The sequence below is a fragment of the Mercenaria mercenaria genome, chromosome 9, assembly GCF_021730395.1.
Source record: "Mercenaria mercenaria strain notata chromosome 9, MADL_Memer_1, whole genome shotgun sequence".
Lineage (NCBI taxonomy): Eukaryota > Metazoa > Mollusca > Bivalvia > Venerida > Veneridae > Mercenaria > Mercenaria mercenaria.
Window position 1 is genome coordinate 36832173 of NC_069369.1, and position 19498 is coordinate 36851670.

A 19498-nucleotide genomic window follows, 5' to 3' on the forward strand; every position below is an offset into this window, starting at 1 on the left:
TTTTGATCAAGTAAGGTTAACAAGATTAACAAGTCATCATTTACACTTACTTGTGTTCATTGACTGCTTCATACATGTTAGAATTTCATGGGAGGTATTTCAAAATTTTGTTTTCCTGTCCTGGTTGCCCAATCAAGACTATTTTAGCATGCGTATGAATAGAATGGATATATTTTGCCCCAGAAATCATATGAATATAAGAACTATTGTATTATATCCATGTTGACAAGTATATATTTGGCCGAAAATTCATTGAAAATGTGAGTTAGTAAAATGTTATTACCTCCCTTTATCCAACCAGGAAAGGTTGGAAATGCTATACACTGTTTTAAAACTTGCCTCTTGGTTCAGATTGTTGAAATATTCCAATATCTATCAATTGATGCAACTTTTTTTAATACTTCCGTATTTAAGGGGAGTAATTACAAAATTCCATAAAAATAATAAAACATACATTTGTAATAGGGATCATCTCTATAATGGGTCCTTCTATTCCTTAATGAATCTCTAACAGAATATACTTAAAATGAAAATATGTCATGAAATGTTGCTAAAATGTGACTGACAACCTTTAAAGTTCATCAGCGATGGGCATTTTGTCTAGTTATTCGTGCGGTTTATCTCTTGAATGTCTGCATCTCTTTTTTTGTAAATGAATATATATAAATCATAGTACATGTATTGTAAAATAACAATATACTGCATTTATTTTGAGTATGGAAAATTGCGGTTACAAACTGCAACTTAACATGATTTAAGAGCGATATCTTATCGTAAAGTAGACGTCCCGAAAACACGTGCACAAAAATATCATTTATGTCGAATGTAAAACGTTCGATCACTTGAAATTCGAGATACTAAGTTGGTGTATAAAATTTGTAATTAATGGAAAAATACGTGGTTTTCATTTTGTAATGGCTGGCAATATCTAGGATCCAATTAGAAAATGATCAATACCCAAAACTAAACCTTGCCAAAATTAACGGGAAGTAAATCTGGTGAAGAAAACAGTTTTACCCCTTGCAGTGATATTTTTCACAAATCTTGAAGTTTTTATCTATTGGGGTAAAGCACCCCCTAGTGATCATTTTCTGTGAAATGATATCATATTTTGCCAGGTACGGTGACACAAACCTTTTAGAAATCGATATTAATCTTGAACGCTAAAGCTGTATTAAAGATGGTAAATGTATGTGCCATGTCATTTGAATATCCATCAATGCATAAAAAATGTAAAATGTTTAATTAACAGTTTCTTTCTGAAAAATTTACTATTCAGTATTGTTAAAGAAAGAGCTAGCTGATGACATCTTACATATTTTTAATATTCTACCGCATAGACTAATGTGCCATTTTCTGGGTTGGTTAATACAGAAACACTTTCTGGAGTTACAAGTAAAACAACAACAACATAATGCTTTTCAATGTCAATTTCATTTTGTATTATAATGTTTTATAACATAATACACACAAATTTTAAGCACAGATCCTTCGAAAAAATGAATTAAATTTGAAATAAATACACACAAACATGCTCTCTGTTATACAATAAAATTCACACTAATCACTATTGACATGAAAACAACCTACCCATTGACGGGCTTACTGCAAAACAGTATCTTACCGTTGTATCTTACAAGAGGTGAAGAAGTGAAAATAATACATGCAGTTAAAATTGTTTGCTGCAAAAGCCTCTCTTTAAGTTACAATCAACAACAAAAATCACCCCATTTGTAATGCAATATGACAGAAATGAAATTTAACAAAACAAACCTAGTTTGAAAAAAAATAAAATCACAGTAATAAATGAACATTCCTCAATAAAACTTTACCCTTACCCTGCTAAATTACTATAATGAACTTGTCTATCTTTCAATTTGGACAGTACCATTAACTGTTAAAAGGGGCGTTGACCAAAAAATACTGACTGAATGGCGAACAGTGCAGATCATGATCAAACTGCACAGATGTGCAGGCTGGTCATGATCTACACTGGTCGCAAAGGCAAAATCAGTCATGTTTAGCATGATAAGGGTTAAATATAGTCTATGACAATATTTTCTTGCTTATTTTCCTGCTTCTAACCAACTGTTAACAACTAATGAAGTTTTAACTCCGCATTTTCTAATAAACCAATTTTTGCAACCGTTTTGAATAACTTCCAAGTGAATATTTTTTATGCTTGAGAAATTTGTGGACATCTCTTTTTGTCCAGCCATTTTAAATAATACTAAAATGAACAAAAAAAAAACAAACAAAGAAAACAAAAAAGGTATCAGTTATATTATTTTATAAGCGCATTAAACCTGATATAACTTTTTACTATGCATTTCATGCTCTCTGTGGAAAATACTATTTGACTAACCTAAAAATCATATAAGCTACATAGATATTACGCAGTGATACAATTTAAGCAAATTTTAAAAATTTAAACAAAACACTATTTGACTACATTTCTGAGTAATGAATGCAAGGTGTGTACAAAATGAAGACTTACATAAATTGTATAAACAGAACATGCAATAGTGCAGAGAAATTCAATGCAAATTGAGCTGACGTGAAAATATGCAAATCATGACCTTTTTATGAAAATGACTGTGACAATGTCATAGGCTAAACATTTGAAATAATGCAGAATTTTTGCACTCCAAAACAGCAACTTTAATCTTTTTCAACTAACTAATTATGTTATTTTCGCAGCATTTTTGACTCTCGAATGAAGTCTTTTACTATTACAGTTCGATAAATATAAGACTCATTAAGCCCGACTTCTGGGACACTTTTTTCAATGGTGTTTAACCTCACACCAACACAAGTAGGTCATATGACATCTTTCCATCTTTAATGGCAGAGGAAGACCTCAGGTGCCCCTCTGTGCATTATTTCATCACTAGCAGACACCTGGGTAGAACCACCAACCTTCTGTAAGCCAGCTGGATAGCTTCCTCAAATGAAGAATTCAACACCCCAAGTGAAGCTCGAACCTACTTCGGTCAGGGGCAAGTGATTCTAAGTGAACTTAACCACGCGGCCACACAGGCCCTTTTCTGGAACAAATCACAAACAGATCTGATCAGGATGAGTAAAGAATTCAGGTTTTTTTCCCCTTTATCATTTATACTCTTTTATAAAAACAGTCCACAATACAATTCAGAAAAAAATTGACTTCAGAAATATACAAAAGCTCCAAACTGAATTAAGTCAGTAGGAATACAGGTAGTAATAGTCTGAAAAGCTATGTTGGTTAAAAAATATGTTATTACCAGAAGAACACAACATACCTTTAACAAGTGATGAATCTGGCTGTGTTCATGCCGAAACGATGCAAGATATTGAATGTTTACATACGAATGTTGGATGTTTATTGCGTATCTAGCACTGATTCGATGCAATGTTCTTTTTAATGTGTAAGCCAGATTAAACAAAATGATTCAATAGTTTCACACTTTACATACAACAGAATTTACATATATACATAAGTGCAAAATATCTCTACATGCCCTAAGAATTATCAGATGAACATACTGTACTTGAAATTTGCAAACAATACTTCCTTATCAGAAATTCTTGCTTTAAAATTCAGTGTTTAAGACTTTGTCTCCTCTGTATTAAGACAAATACATGAATAACATCTGCCTAGGCACCTTGACAATTCTTTATACACAATGAAGGACACCTAGACTGAGTCCTACAAGCCTTCTTGAAGATTGACTTTTTATACTTCATTTAGTTAATCTACCAAAAAAAATGCTCTAGGTTCCAAGACACCCCTAAACAGCATTTATAATATAAGCACATCAGACAACTTCATTCACATTCTATATCTAACACACAAACAAGTACATTTCTTCCTCACATAAGAAGAGTACTCAATATGAAATTATCTCCTCCCTGAAGGAGAGTATCCATCATGAAGTTTAACAAATACATCTTTCTAATAGATTGATAACCTTCCCAGTCATATTTTTGACTAACGGAGTACAGTGAAACCAATGAGAAAATTAACATGAGATATAAACAATGTTTGGCAAACGAGAAATTTAATGTTTGTATTTTTGGAATGGACAAATTATCTAAAATGTGGTTTCAAAAACATGAATGAGCCCTTAATCATAATAATATGCTAGGAATGAAAGAAGAACAAACAAAATAATGGAACATCTAAAGATTTAAACCAAAGTATAGCTGCAACTAATGTAAAAGAATTCCATAATTAATGATACAATTTCCTTATCTTGCACATAAGGTTCTAAAAGGCTAAGCTGTCAAAAGCTTATGAAACACACTACACAGAAGTCTTTTATAAATCAAAGTCCTGAAGGGCTGTTAGATACCATACACTCATGCCAGCCAAGAATAACTTCCATACTTCCCATATGAAGCAAATAATAGCAACTTAAAGACAGGTAAAAAACACCATACAAATATATATATATATATAAGGTAGTTATATATATTACAAGAGATTTTAATTGTACAATTTGTTACCATATCACAATGTTAAAATCTCGTAAGTTACATTGTCCATTGTAAGTCTGTTAAAAGGCGGGATACATGAAATATTGTGAAATTACAAATAAATCAGCTTTAACAAAGTAGCCCATGTAATTTGTTGGATATTAAAATAGTCCTAATTCAATATTCAGTAAATGAACAAGAGCAGACTTATGCATTTAAAAAAAAAAAAAAAAAGAGTCCCAATTTTCCATGTTTTAATACAGAACACCAAGCAGATATATGATTTATACCATTTACTTTTAAAAAGCAATTTCCAAAAACAGAATCTTATAATAAGTAAGGCTTAAGTTGAATTTAACATGATTTCAATTTATTAGATGTGCGAGGCAACAGTTTTCAAATACTGCAATGTGTTTTTGCAATTTTTTTACTTTCCAAACTGGTTTTCTGCAATAATACGGGACATCAGTCACAACTTAATCACTACTAAAAATAGCACTAAGAAAAAATATGTAGTCCTAGTTATGTCGCAGGCACTTATAGACCCAAAACCACCCAAGATGTATTTTTTCCATATTTGTTTGAACTGTTTGTCTCAAATAAAATAAAAATTCCAGCACAGCTTTTAAATACCATCTTTATCAACCCTACGACTACTGCAAAATCAGAAAATTTTGCAAAGGATTTATTTTCACTAAATTTCTCGAACTGTCTGAAAGAACATACTTGCAGTTAAAGTTCAGTTACTATTATACTGAAATAGTCCTATGTACCTACTGATTCTAACAATAACAAGAGCTGTCGGAGGACAGCAACGCTCGACTATTTAACAGCCTTGTCACTTGAATGAATAAGAAAGTCGAAAAAGGGGCATAATTTAGTAAAAAAGTAAAATAGGGTTATGGAACCTGCAAAGTGCTTATCAGCTCGTGACAGTGGACAAGTGTATGAAGTTTCAATCCATTCCCATTAGTGGGTACTGAAATACCAGCTTACATATAAGAATTTAACCCAAAAACTCCTAAGTTGAAAAAGGGGCATAATTTTGTAAAATGCAAAGTTGAGTTATTGATCCTTTGCACTGCATGTCATATCATGACAGTGAACTAGTGTGTGAAGTTTCAATCCTTTCCCATTAGTGGATACTGAGATACCAGCTTACATACAAAAACTTAACCAAAAATTTCTATGTTGAAAAAGGGGCATAATTTTGTAAAAAAGCAAAATAAAGTTATGGGACCTGCTTTCTGCATGTCAGATCATGACAGTGAACAAGTGTGTGAAGTTTCAATCCATTCCCATTAGTGAGTACTGAGATACAAGCTTACATACAAAACCTTAACCAAAAAATTCTAAGTCGAAAAAGGGGCATAATTTTGTAAAAAAGCAAAATAGAGTTATGGAACCTGTGCAATGTAAGTCAGTTTATCACAGTAAATAGGTGTGTGAAGTTTCAATCCATTCCCACAAGTGGTTACTGAGATACCAGCTTACATACAAAACCTTAACCAAAAATTTCTAAGTCAAAAAGGGGCATAATTTTGTAAAAAAGCAAAACAGAGTTATAGAACCTGTGCAATGTAAGTCAGTTTATCACAGTGAATAAGTGTGTGAAGTTTCAATCCATTCCCACAAGTGGTTGCTAAGATACCAGCTTACATACAAAAACTTAACCAAATCGGGACGCGGACGCCGACGCATGGGCGAGTCCAATAGCTCTACTGTTCTATGAATAGTCGAGCTAAAAATAACAAACATTTAGCCTTGCAAAAATCTCTGATTTTACTGAGTATAGCTTTAGTATTTATAGGTATGTCTTTGTCTTGTTTTTTCACAGCGTACACTTTAGTTGCAAAAGAAAGGCCAATTTATGTTGTGGAAGGATACCTAGTGTGTCCAACAAAAAAGGCAAGTAGGCGAAACCGTATCGGTTCCACAAGCAGACATCAAATATTCACACATGCAAGTTACTATGTTCATTCCTGCACCGATCACAATTTCAGCTATATACACCTGATCGAAGGCAGTGCAGACTGGAAATTGAAATGTTAAAACGTTTATCACAAGTACGACAATTAAATAGAAAACAAATTAACACTGTATACAATATTACTTATAACAGAACATATCTTCTTTAGTCTGCCAGTTAAACAGATCTCGATTCATAAATCGTAAAAAACACCTTATCTAAAGCACAAATTGAAAGTTCCTCTTTACTTCATTTACTCCAAACTCCCTCCGAGAGGCAGACTTCATGCAAACACATTTGGCATCTATTTATCTCGTAATAAGGTCCAACATTGCCAACCAGTCCTTTTTTTTTTAACATGATAAGGTTTGTCAGTGTGGCAATCTATAAGACACAGCCATTAACATATTGGAGGCAATGTTGTCATTTTCGCTTTTATTTACCAGTATCTTCAAGAATATATCAGCACACATTCTTTATCGACTGAAATTGAAAAGAAAACAAATCGTTACATAAAGAAGTATTTCAAAAATACATAAACCCTCTTAAACCCAGCCCATTAAAGTTACCTTTGTACAAGCCTGCTTCTTTGTTGCATACAAAACTTTAACTGCAAATCAAAAATTAAATAGATTTCTATTCGATTTCCAAAGATAACATTCAAAGACATAATGCATTTGTACATTTCTTGTGCCAATCAGAATTTAAAATTTCCAAATATTAATCCTTCAGAGTCTTAACAAAGATATCAACATCAGCTTTATCAATAGTCTGCTAGGATAGCTTTCATTTATGTTCAAAATTGGAATTTTCAGAACTTGCATATACATGTAGTCAATAACATGGATTTGTGTATGCTTTCATACGCAAAGTTTTGTCTTTAACAGTTAAGATAAAAACTCATTCTATACCAAGCTGATTAAACACTAATCTTGTTAAATACTTTTAAATACTGCAAAATCATTTAATTTTGTAGGCATGAAATTCTGTGGTTTTGGACAAACTATAAATTTGAGGATTTAACCCTTACCCTGATAAATTTCTATAATGAACTGGTCCATCTTCCAATTTGGATAGTACCAATAACTGTTAAAAGGGGTGCACACCAAAAAGATACTGACTGAATGGCGAACAGTGCAGGTCATGATCAGACTGTGTGGATGTGCAGGCTGATCATGTTCTACACTGGTCGCAAAGGCAGAATAAGTCGTATCCAGCATGATAAGGGTTAAACTTTTGAAGATACATGTAGAAAGATGGGACTTTTATTTGATGAGAATTAATTTTGTGGATTGACAGATAAAAAAAATCCACTAAAATTAGTCTCCCACAAATATAAATGATATCACAGTAACTTGCTACAAATACGGGCTTTCTGAAGAATAAAAACTGAAAAAGCTTTTAACTTCAGACAGTTACATGGTTATGAAAGTGACGCTAAATGTAATCTAAATATTAAAGCAAAATCTGCCACTATTCTACCAAATTTCTATAAAACCAAAGTCCAATTCATTTGAATCAAGGATACTGTTTTACAACAAATACTGACTGAACAAATCTAACAATAATTTAAAATTGTGCCGTGCCATGAGAAAACCAACATAGTGCATTTGCGACCAGCATGGATCCTGACCAGACTGCGCAGGCTGGTCTGGATCAATGCTGTTCGCTTTCAAACCCTATTGCAATTAGAGAAACCGTTAGCAAACAGCATGGATCCTGACCATACTGCGCGGATGCACAGGCTGGTCTGGATCCATGCTGGTCGCAAATGCACTGCGTTGGTTTTCTCATGGTGCAGCTCAATTATTAGTGAAATGGATTAAAACAATTGGTGATATTTCACTCCAGTACTTTTAATGTCATATAGACCTTGAGCTGACAATAACCCCCCATCCCCCCCTCTAGGGATATTTCTACGCTATGATTTTCTTAAAGCATATAATATGTGCTATCATTCCAGAAATTCTGCCATCTGGCAGCCGGGTTCTTTTTACGTTACAGCCTGCTTTTTTACGTTACCATTAATAATTTCTAGAAAATACTGACTGGCACTACAGTTGGCCATAAATGGTTTACTAGCTACACAATATGTCAATATATAAAGACAGCATGTACAGATTTACATTTTTCAGGTAAAATTGACACTTATAGGCATGTGCTTTACGTTATCAAATGTACGTTACCAAAAATTGTAACGAAAATAGAAAATATAACAATGTGATTTTATTTGAAGTGTTATAAAGTCAAAAGTGTTATAAAAGAGGTTGTGGTTATAACAGATGAGAGCTTGACATAAATATATCAGTTGTAAGATATTTCTTATTATTATGAAAAAATAAGCGGGTAGTGTATAGTATAAAGTAGATGAAATGATATAATTGTGACAATATGAGTTTCAAATTTATAATAATTATTTTTTTAAAAAAGTCGAAAAATATTTTGGATATTGCAAAGTATTTTGTTTTATCAGATATGTAACATGTACAAATTCCATAAATGTGTACTATATATTTTAAAACATATACTAAATATATTACAAAATATAAATCTATGCGACAAAAATTACTAATTACATAAATTATATATAGTTTTCTCCAAACTGAATTTACAATCAAGATTAACAAAAAAAAAAAAACAACATTTTTCAGGTGAAATGAAACTGATTTCATTGAATGGAATGAAATAAATAAATAAATTACAAATGTGTGAAATGATTTGCAGAGAGTGAGTGCTCAAGCTTGCTTCATATATATGGCACCTTTGAATTATTCAGTCAATGATAATGCTACAGTCCAGCATATGATAAAAACGTCAATAGATGCAAGTAATGAAGTTTTGCCATAAATATAGTGACATGTGACTCGGCTGTTGCTAAGAAGACATATTCTTTGTTTTGCAGTCTAGAGATGGACTTTGTTACACAATAATTGTTAAAATGGGTGAATTTCACACAATCTGCTCTATATTTGGGCCTGTAGGAAAATTAATGAAGGGTAATGGTCTTACAGAACTTGTAATAGAATAAGGAATTTGTTCTAGTCGTTCACTTTATGAAGTATTACCAGGTAAACGCTACAACCATACCCTAAATGTACACAGTGACAAGACTGTAATGGAAGCTCTTGAGCATTTGCTCCTATGCAAGTTTGAAGAGACAAACCCTGCAAGGAAAGCATTTTAGAAGAAACTAATATTACTAAAACGGACTGAAAATCCATGCAAAGGTGTTTAAAATTATATAAATAACTCTCCTGACTGAAGAAATTTCAATAGACATGGGCACTTCAAATCAGAAAGGGTGAAAGTGGCACAATTGCTCAATTTTGGTTAATGTATGTAGACATAATTCACATGATGTTGTTGCTCATCAAAACAACACAGATTAATGCTTTCGTTTTACATATAGCATCTCTGAAAAATTGTGCTCTTTGTTTTTCGCATTTGATAGCAATAATGATGCCCGCTACCTCCTCGTTTACCTGTTGATATTGATGAATATTGATCCAGGTGCAGAAAAGATACTCCGAAGTAAGGATTTTAGTGTATCTAGGTCTTCTGTACCAGCATAGAAAATGCTGTAGATATTTCTACAGAGCAGACAAGTAACAGACATGCAAAGTCTGAGGTTTGCATAGTTGGTTTCAGTAGAAACTATGCTGCATATGTCCACTGGTGAATGACCGATCATTACAGAACCAGGTATGTTGAAGCAACACTTCAGAATGCAGACATACACAGAGAAGACATGTCCCAACACAAAGAAGTATAACCTACTCAGATACGCAGGAGTGAAGAAGAAGTTAACAGAGTTATGATGTCATAGAATTCTTTTTTTTTTTCATTAGATGTCATAGAATTCTTCACGAACCCATTCCAGGCTGAAAAAAGAACAACAAAGATGAAATTTACTGTGTGTCGTCTGGTATTCCTGTGAAAGCAGAAGTCACTCATGACCTTAAGGCAACTAAAATTGGTGAAAAGACAATGGATGGATTACCAAAAGGAGTTTGTTTGAAAAATCAGTTCCTTTTCAAGACACCATTTAAGAGAAGAAAACTCAAAACATTTGCCACAGCTGAAGTTAAAATACTCAAAACAAAATACTACAGATAAGAGCAGTAAGTAACGTGTATGAGCAATTTGTACTTTTGGCTGTTCAGTACAACTAGATCTGGAATTGGCACTTTCTTTTCCTCTAGGACCTATCCCCTGACTGTTATAGCCACTGCGACTGGAATGCCAATGAAAACAGACAAGTCAAAACTACTTCACTATATAAAGACTGCAGCCATCCGAAACAGATGACATTTTTTGTTAATTGACAGTAGCGACCTGCTGCAAAGCTTAGTAAGTAACCATCCATGCAACATTCCAATAGGTAGCTGAAGGCAGCTACCTAAGACAGCTCATGTCGATATTATAACTGACACTTTTAGTCCTCAATCGATCAAATCATATCAGCGTGGAAGACGTGGATCTGCTCCAAAATTCTTACTTGTCAGGAATGAAAACCAAAGTACCATGTGACTGAAAAGCATTCATGTCAAATAGTGAAAACAAAACACAGTTGATCAATCTAATTTTCGAACAATGAAAATGTGATTCCTATGCACCAAAGATGAAGAGGACAATTGAATTTTGTCAATGGTGAAAAGTGTTGTTTACTCACAAGTGAAAATGGGAACAAAGTTCAAGCTTGACCTAATATACCGTACCACTATTTCTATACAAAGGAAGAAGCAGACACAAGAATAATATTCTTTGCATAGACATCAGTACTTCTAGCACTTCACGAAAGACGAAAATCCAAGTTAGATCCCCAGATACAGATGCGTTTGTGTTATTGGTGATACGTTCAAAAGTACAAAATACTGTTTTATTTTACACTGGAACAGGAAATAAGAGATACCATTTAAATGCTCACAGCATCTTTATAAGCAAAGGAAAAAGAATCTGCTCAATTTTTCCTGCAATACACTGTCTGACTGGTTGACACAATCAGTGCTTTTGTTCGCGCAGAGAAAGTGACACCGCTCAAATTAGTAGAGAAACAAGAGGGCCATGAAGGCCCTGTATCGCTCACCTGACCTATTGACCTAAAGATCATCAAGATCAACATTCTGACCAAGTTTCATTAAGATATGGTCATAAATGTAGCCTCTAAAGTGTTAACTAGCTTTTCCTTTGATTTGACCCGGTGACCTAGTTTTTGCCCCCACATGACCCAGATTCTAACTTGACCTAAAGAACATCAAGATTAACATTCTGATTAAGTTTCATGAAGATACAGTCATAAATCTGGCCTCTAGAGTCTTAACAAGCTTTTCCTTTGATTTGACCTAGTGACCTAGTTTTTTAACACACCTGACCCAGATTTAAACTTGACCTATAGATCATCAAGATTAACATTCTGACCAAGTTTCATTAAGATATGGTCATAAATGTGGCCTCTAAAGTGTTAACTAACTATTCCTTTTATTTGACCCCCGTGACCTAGTTTTTGACCCGACATGACCCAGATTCGAACTTGACCTAAAGACCATCAAGTTTAACATTCTGACTAAGTTTCATGAAGATATAGTCAAAAATGTGGCCTCTAGAGTGTTAACAAGCTTTTCCTTTGATATGACCTAGTGACCTAGTTTTTGACTCCATCTGACCCAGATTTAAACTTGACCTAAAGATTATCAAGATTAACATTCTGACCAAGTTTCATTAAGATATGGTCATAAACGTGGCCTCTACAGTGTTAATTAGCTTTTCCTTTGATTTGACCCGGTGACCTAGTTTTTGACCCGACATGACCCAGATTCAAAACTGCCCTAAAGATCATCAAGTTTAACATTCTGACTAAGTTTCATGAAGATATAGTCATAAATGTGGCCTCTAGAGTGTTAACAAGCTTTTCCTTTGATATGACCTAGTGACCTAGTTTTTGACCCCACCTAACCCAGATTTGAACTTGAGCTATAGATCATCAAGATTTGACCAAGTTTCATTAAGGTATGGTCATAAATGTGGCCTCTAGTGTAAACTAGCTTTTCATTTGATTTGGCTTGGTGACCTAGTTTTTTATCCTACATGACCCAGATTCAAACTGGACCTTACGATCATCAATATTAACAATCTGACCAAGTTTCATGAAGATACAGTCATAAATGCGGCTTCAACAGTGTTAACAAGCTTTTCCTTTGATTTGACCTGGTGACCTAGTTTATGATCCCAGATAACCAAATATCGAACTCGTCCAAGATTTTATAAGGGTAACATTCTGACCAAGTTTCATTAAGATTGGGCCAAAAATGTGACCTCTAGAGTGTTAACAAGCTTTTTCTTTGATTTGACCTGGTGACCTAGTTTTGACCCAGATGACCCAATATCGAACTCGTCCAAGATTTTATTGAGGGTAACATCCTGACCAAGTTTCATTAAGATTGGGCCAAAATTGTGACCTCTAGAGTGTTAACAAGCTTTTCCTTTGATTTGACCTGATGACCTAGTTTTTGACCCCAGATGACTTAATATCGAACTCGTCCAAGATTTTATTGAGGGTAACATTCTGACCAAGTTTCATTAAGATTGGGCCAAAAATGTGACCTCTAGAGTGTTAACAAGCTTTTCCTTTGATTTGACCTGATGACCTAGTTTTTGACCCCAGATGACCCAATATCGAACTCGTCCAAGATTTTATTGAGGGTAACATTCTGACCAAGTTTCATTAAGATTGGGTCAAAAATGTGACCTCTAGAGTGTTAACAGTCAAATTGTTGACGACGGACGGACGGACGGACGGACGGACGGACGGACGGACGACGGACGACGACGGACGCCGGACACAGGGTGATCACTAAAGCTCACCTTTGAGCACTTCGTGCTCAGGTGAGCTAAAAACAGGTGTATGTTGCAACATGAGGAGAAGCTGTTATCATCACTGATCTGATGACCTCTTAACGGCATCGAAAATATTGTCTGTGCAATCTATGGTCTGAAGAATTCAATAACATCAACAAACTTATATTATGACAGGTTTCTTGCAAAGTATGTGCTGGCAATGTCCTGAGCAAATATAATGGCATGGACATGAGTCTATTTCCACTGTGCCAATTATCACTTAAAATGCACATAACACGTGTGAAATATCAATTTACCCATTTATACCAAAAGTAGATGAAAGTGGATAGAAATTTGGTCCAGAAAATCAGTAACGTATCGTAACGTATGTTACGATATCAGTGCTGTGCTATATGCATTTTTATATCAAACTAGTTCGAACTTGTTAAGATACTCGCATTATTTAAGTTTGAACACCATAATAAGGATAACATAAATAATTTATTGACTGAGAAATGAAAATATTATATCGTGAATTTTAGTAACGTATATAATGGTAACGTACTTGTTCTTAAAACTGCTGAACGATAAATTCTTAAATACTAAAGTAATGTGTATCTGAAAATACTATAATTTAGACATATCTGATATTATCTGACAATTAAACCTATTGAATTAACTGATATGAGATTTTTTATAAAACATATGGTAACGTAAATTACAAAATGAATTAATCGATTCAGAGAACAAAACTAAGCGGGAACATTGATAACAGCATATTCTGCGTATTACTAAACCCACTTGCTAATAATTTTGGTTGTTTCTACCATATAAATCACCACATTCGAGTTTTATCATTTATTAAATAATTGTTAAGGTAACGTAAATAACAGGCTGTAACTCATAGAGAACCCGCTTGCCAGATGGCAGAATTCAGAAATATGATCTACATACAATGGGCTTCAAAACTAATTGAGTCTACAAAAATCCCTAGAGGGGGGGAGGGTTTCACCTTCCAGCTCTAGGCCTAATACTGCCTCTTGGGTCTGATCAGATAAAATATTTATACTTATACATGTATATTAGATATTAGTGAAAGAAGAGTGGTTCAAAGTTTGGTTCTACTGATTATGAATGTAAAATTAGCATTGTGTGTTGTTTTGTCAACTTCATGGGCTGGCTTGGGTTACTGTGTTTTAATCAACTAAAACTACATCAGAACACGTCAGGAACACACAAGGCACATGTGAGCACCTAGGTAGAAGCACCAATCTTTTCCCAAAATCTGTGATGACTGACTTCTTCACAGACCTGAGCTGGACTCAAACACAGAGAAGATGGTCATGGGATTCAAAGTTAGCAACCCTAACCATTCTGCAATAGAGGCCCTTACCCATTTCGTGTCACAGTAGTGTTCAGTTAAAATCAAGAGAGAATTTGTGAAGAGACACCTAAGCATAATTTCTGGTGTTTGGTGAGCAGTCCCATTTTGGAGGTATGCTACTTAAGGATGACTACCCGTAATAGGCCTCAATTTCACCAAAAGCGTACATACAACTTGATAATGTAAGCTTTGAAAATGTCAAACGAAAGAAATAAGGTGCATATTGACAAGTTATATAGTGACAGAAGTTCTCAAAAATTTCCTTTAGATTACCTCCCCTGATAATTTTGGTTTTTCATGAATTATCTCCCCTGAAAACTAGAAAAAATAATTTTCTCGTTTTCCCTACGGTGAATTTTCGATTTCTTTTTTATATTTGTATCAGAATCATATAATGCAGCTTTCTACCGCAAAATTTTCTCGAAACTCAAGCTCAGATTCCCATAATCAAAGAAATCAGACATTTCCCATAGGCATCAATGTTAACTTCAATACCGATTATCTCCCCTAAAAATGATAAAATTCGAAAAATCTCTCGGTGAAACGTTTTTAATTTTGACTGTCTTTAAAGTGACCAAATTTCATTTAGATATTATCATCCAGTTACAAGATACGAAATATGGCTATTACACCATGTAATCCTTAATTTGAGAAAGATGTATTAAGTGTCTGAGACAGTGCCAGAAATAGTAGTAAACACGAGACAGCATGCTCAACTATTTCTATGCTTGTTAAAGGTGGTCAATCACATTCAAGCAACATTTTCTGACATTTTCCAGTTTTCATATATTCTGTTAGAAATTTAGATTCCTATTAGAAATGCATAATTTAATACTTTTGATGAAATGTTGTAATTAATTTAATACAAAAGTGTTTAAAAAGTAGATTGTTTCTTTTGATTTCAATATCATTTGAGCCGTGCCATGAGAAAACCAACATAGTGGCTTTGCGACCAGCATGGATCCAGACCAGCCTGCGCATCCACGCAGTCTGGTCAGGCTCCATGCTGTTCGCTTTTAAAGCCTACTGGAATTGGAGAAACTATTAGCGAACAGCATGGATCCTGACCAGACTGCGCGGATGCGCAGGCTGGTCTGGATCCATGCTGGTCGCATACCCACTATGTTGGTTTTCCCATGGCGCGGCTCATTTCTAGTTTTCATTTGCATTTGATAAATATTGAAATATTTCAACTACCTGAAACAAAAGGCAAGTTTTAAAACAACGTGTAGCTTCGGAATTAATTTATTTTCAGTCTATCTTTTTTTTGCGCAACCATGATAGACAAAGGGAGGTAATAATAATTTTATTAACTTGCATTTCTAATGAATTTTGGCAAAATATGTACTTGTCAATCCAAATCTTTGACAGCTTCATTACAATAGTGTTTATATTCATATCATTCCTTAGGCAAAATGTATTTATTAAATTTATACTTATGCTAAAATAGTGCTATCTTGGTTGGGCAACCAGGATAGGAAAATCAAAGTTTAAAAATACTTTTAGAGAATAAATATGACGTGAATACAAATAAGCGTAAATGTTCAGTTGCTTAAGTTTCGCACAAATCCATTTGTTGACCAAAATCTGATTAACCACCTTTAAAGAAGTACAGCATAACTGAGAAAACCTGAGCTATCACTGGAGTGATTAATACCCCTCCCCATGCCCTACCCAATGATCAACAGTTTAAATTTGAAACAAGAGATCACAGAGTGATCTTGGCGCCCACCAATGTGCCATTTTTGAGTGTTCCAAATTTCAAGACTTACTGACTAGCTCAAGGTCAAATTTCATTTCCGTACACAACACTTTGCATGTGGTCCAAATTCGAAAGCTGTAGCTTGAGAAATGTGAAAGTAGGTCACTAGATCAATTTCAAGGACGAAATGTGAAAGTAGGTCACTAGGTCAAAATCAAGGTCAAATTACACTTCAGAACACAAATTTATGCATGTGGTCCAAATTTAAAGCCTGTACCTTCAAAAATGTGGAAGCAGGTCACTAGGTCAATGTCAAGGTCAAAGTTTGTTTCGGTACACAATCCTATGCAAGTGGTCTAAATTTGAAGCCTGTAGCTACAGAAATGTGAAAGTAGGTCACTAGGTCAATCTTAAGGTCAAGGGTTCATTTCGGTACACAAAACTATGCATGTGGTCCAAATTTGAAGGCTGTAGCTCGAGAAATGTGACAGTAGGTCACTAGGTCAAAATCAAGGTCAAATTTTATTTCGGAACACAGAACTATGCATGTGTTCCAAATTTGAAGCCTGTACCTTCAAAAATGTAAAAGTAGGTCACTAGGTCAATGTAAAGGTCAAAGTTTGTTTTGGTACACAAAACTATGCATGTGGTCCAAATTTGAAGGCTGTAGCTTGAGAAATGTGAAAGTAGGTCAGTAGGTCAAAATCAAGGTCAAATTCCAATTCAGAACACAAAACTATGCATGTGGTCCAAATTTGAAGCCTGTACCTTCAAAAATGTGAAAGTAGGTCACTAGGTCAAAGTCAAGGTCAAAGTTTTTTTCAGTGCACAAAACTATGCAAGTGGTCCAAATTTGAAGGCTTGTAGCTACAGAAATGTGAAAGTAGGTCACTAGGTCAAAATCAAGGTCAACTCATGTCAAGGTTCATCTTGCCACTCAAAACCATACATGTGGTCCAAATTTGAATGTTGTAGGTTATTGACAAGAAGATTTTAAAATCTTTTCCCTATATAAGTCTATATGAACCATGTGACCCCCCAGGGCGGGGCCATATTTGACCCTAGGGGGATAATTTGAACAAACTTGGTAGAGAACCACTAGATGATGCTACATTACAAATGCCAAAGCCCTAGTCTTTGTGGTTTGGACAAGAAGATTTCAACGTTTTTCCCTAGTAAGTCTATGTAAACCATGTGACCCCCGGGGCGGAGCCATATTTAACCATAGGGGGATAATTTGAACAATCTTAGTAGAAGACCACTAGATGATGTCATATACAAAATATCAAAGCCCTAGGCCCTGTGGTTTTGAACAAGAGGTTTTCAAAGTTTTTCCCTATATAAGTCTATATAAACCATGTGACCCCGGGGCGGGGCCATATTAGACCCCAAGGAAATATTTTGAATCATCTTGGTAGAGGACCACTAGATGATGCTTCATACCAAATATCAAAGCCCTAGGCTCTGTGGTTTTGGACAAGAAGATTTTCAAAGTTTTTCCCTATATAAATCTATGTAAATTATAGAAATAAACAAAGGGCCATAACTTACTAAAAAATTGTTGAACCAGTCTGATTTTCAGGGGGACACAACTAGGGTACCAATACATCATTCTGACAAAGTTTGGTCAAAATCCCCCAGGTAGTTTCTGACGAGATGCGATAACGAGAAATTGTTAACGGACGGAAGGACGGACGGACGGACGGAAGGACGACGGACCACGGACGCAGAGTGATTTGAATAGCCCACCATCTGATGATGGTGGGCTAAAAATCAACAAATAAATTTGCTTGCATACTGTAATTAGAGTAAGAAGAAACGTTCTAAAACACTTAGAAATTAGTATATTTATTGAATAAAGCATCAAAAACTTGTTGACAAAAAGCAGTAATTCAGTAGTGTGCACAGATGCCAAATATCACGTATTTTCGCGACCTGGTTGTTTTGTACTTTTCGAGCAATTTAAGTGCAGTTATATGGTCAAAACAATTAATAAGGCCATTATTTTTTTATTTTTTGGTTTACGAACCGCCAGGATGACACATGGTCGTAGGAGGAGGGAAAAAAAAAAAAAATTAAACAAGAGATCACAGAGTGATCTTGGCGCCCACCAATGTGCCATTTTTGAGTGTTCCAAATTTCAAGACTTATTGACTACCTCGAGGTCAAAGTTTCATTTCCGTACACAACACTGTGCATGTGGTCCAAATTCAAAAGCTGTAGCTTGAGAAATGTGAAAGTAGGTCACTAGGTCAATGTCAAGGTCAAAGTTTGTTTCAGTACACAATCCTATGCATGTGGTCTAAATTTGAAGCCTATAGCTACAGAAATGTGAAAGTAGTTCACTAGGTCAATCTTAAGGTCAAAGTTCATTTCGGTACACAAAACTATGCAAGTGGTCCAAATTGAAGGCTGTAGCTTGAGAAATGTAAAGTAGGTCACTAGGTCAAAATCAAGGTCAAATTCTATTTCGGAAAACAAAACTATGCATGTGGTCCAAATTTGAAGCCTGTACCTTCAAAAATGTGAAAGTAGATCACTAGGTCAATGTAAAGGTCAAAGTACAATTTCGGTACACAAAAACTATGCATGTGGTCCAAATTTGAAGGCTATAGCTTGAGAAATGTAAAAGTAGGTCACTAGGTCAAATCAAGGTCAAATTTTATTTCAGAATACAAAACTATGCATGTGTTCCAAATTTGAAGCCTGTACCTTAAAAATGTGAAAGTAGGTCACTAGGTCAATGTAAAGGTCAACATTCATTTCGGTACACAAAACTATGCAAGTGGTCCAAATTTGAAGGCTGTAGCTTGAGAAATGTAAAAGTAGGTCACTAGGTCAAAATCAAGGTCAAATTTTATTTCAGAATACAAAACTATGCATGTGGTCCAAATCTGAAGCCTGTACCTTAAAAATGTAAAAGTAGGTCACTAGGTCAATGTAAAGGTCAAAGTTCATTTCGGTACACAAAACTATGCAAGTGGTCCAGATTTGAAGGCTGTAGCTTGAGAAATGTAAAAGTAGGTCACTAGGTCAAAATCATGGTCAAATTTTATTTCGGAATACAAAACTATGCATGTGGTCCAAATTTGAAGCCTGTACCTTAAAATGTGAAAGTAGGTCACTAGGTCAATGTGAAGGGCAAAGTTTT

The 19498-nt window shown here is 34.7% G+C and overlaps 1 protein-coding gene across 3 annotated transcripts in view; it reads right to left on the minus strand.

Moving 5' to 3' along the window:
* Nucleotides 1-1415: 1415 nt before the first annotated feature.
* The window catches only part of LOC123546140 (F-box/WD repeat-containing protein 1A-like), a 45624-nt gene continuing 27541 nt past the window's right edge, over nucleotides 1416-19498 (minus strand). For all 3 annotated transcript variants that reach the window (XM_053551218.1, XM_053551219.1, XM_053551217.1), the window contains exon 11: nucleotides 1416-6910. Coding sequence is in view for 1 of the 3 variants with exons in the window: in XM_053551219.1 (XP_053407194.1) it covers nucleotides 6904-6910 (7 nt within the window). In the remaining 2 variants the exon portion in view is untranslated. The remainder of the gene's footprint in view (nucleotides 6911-19498) is intronic.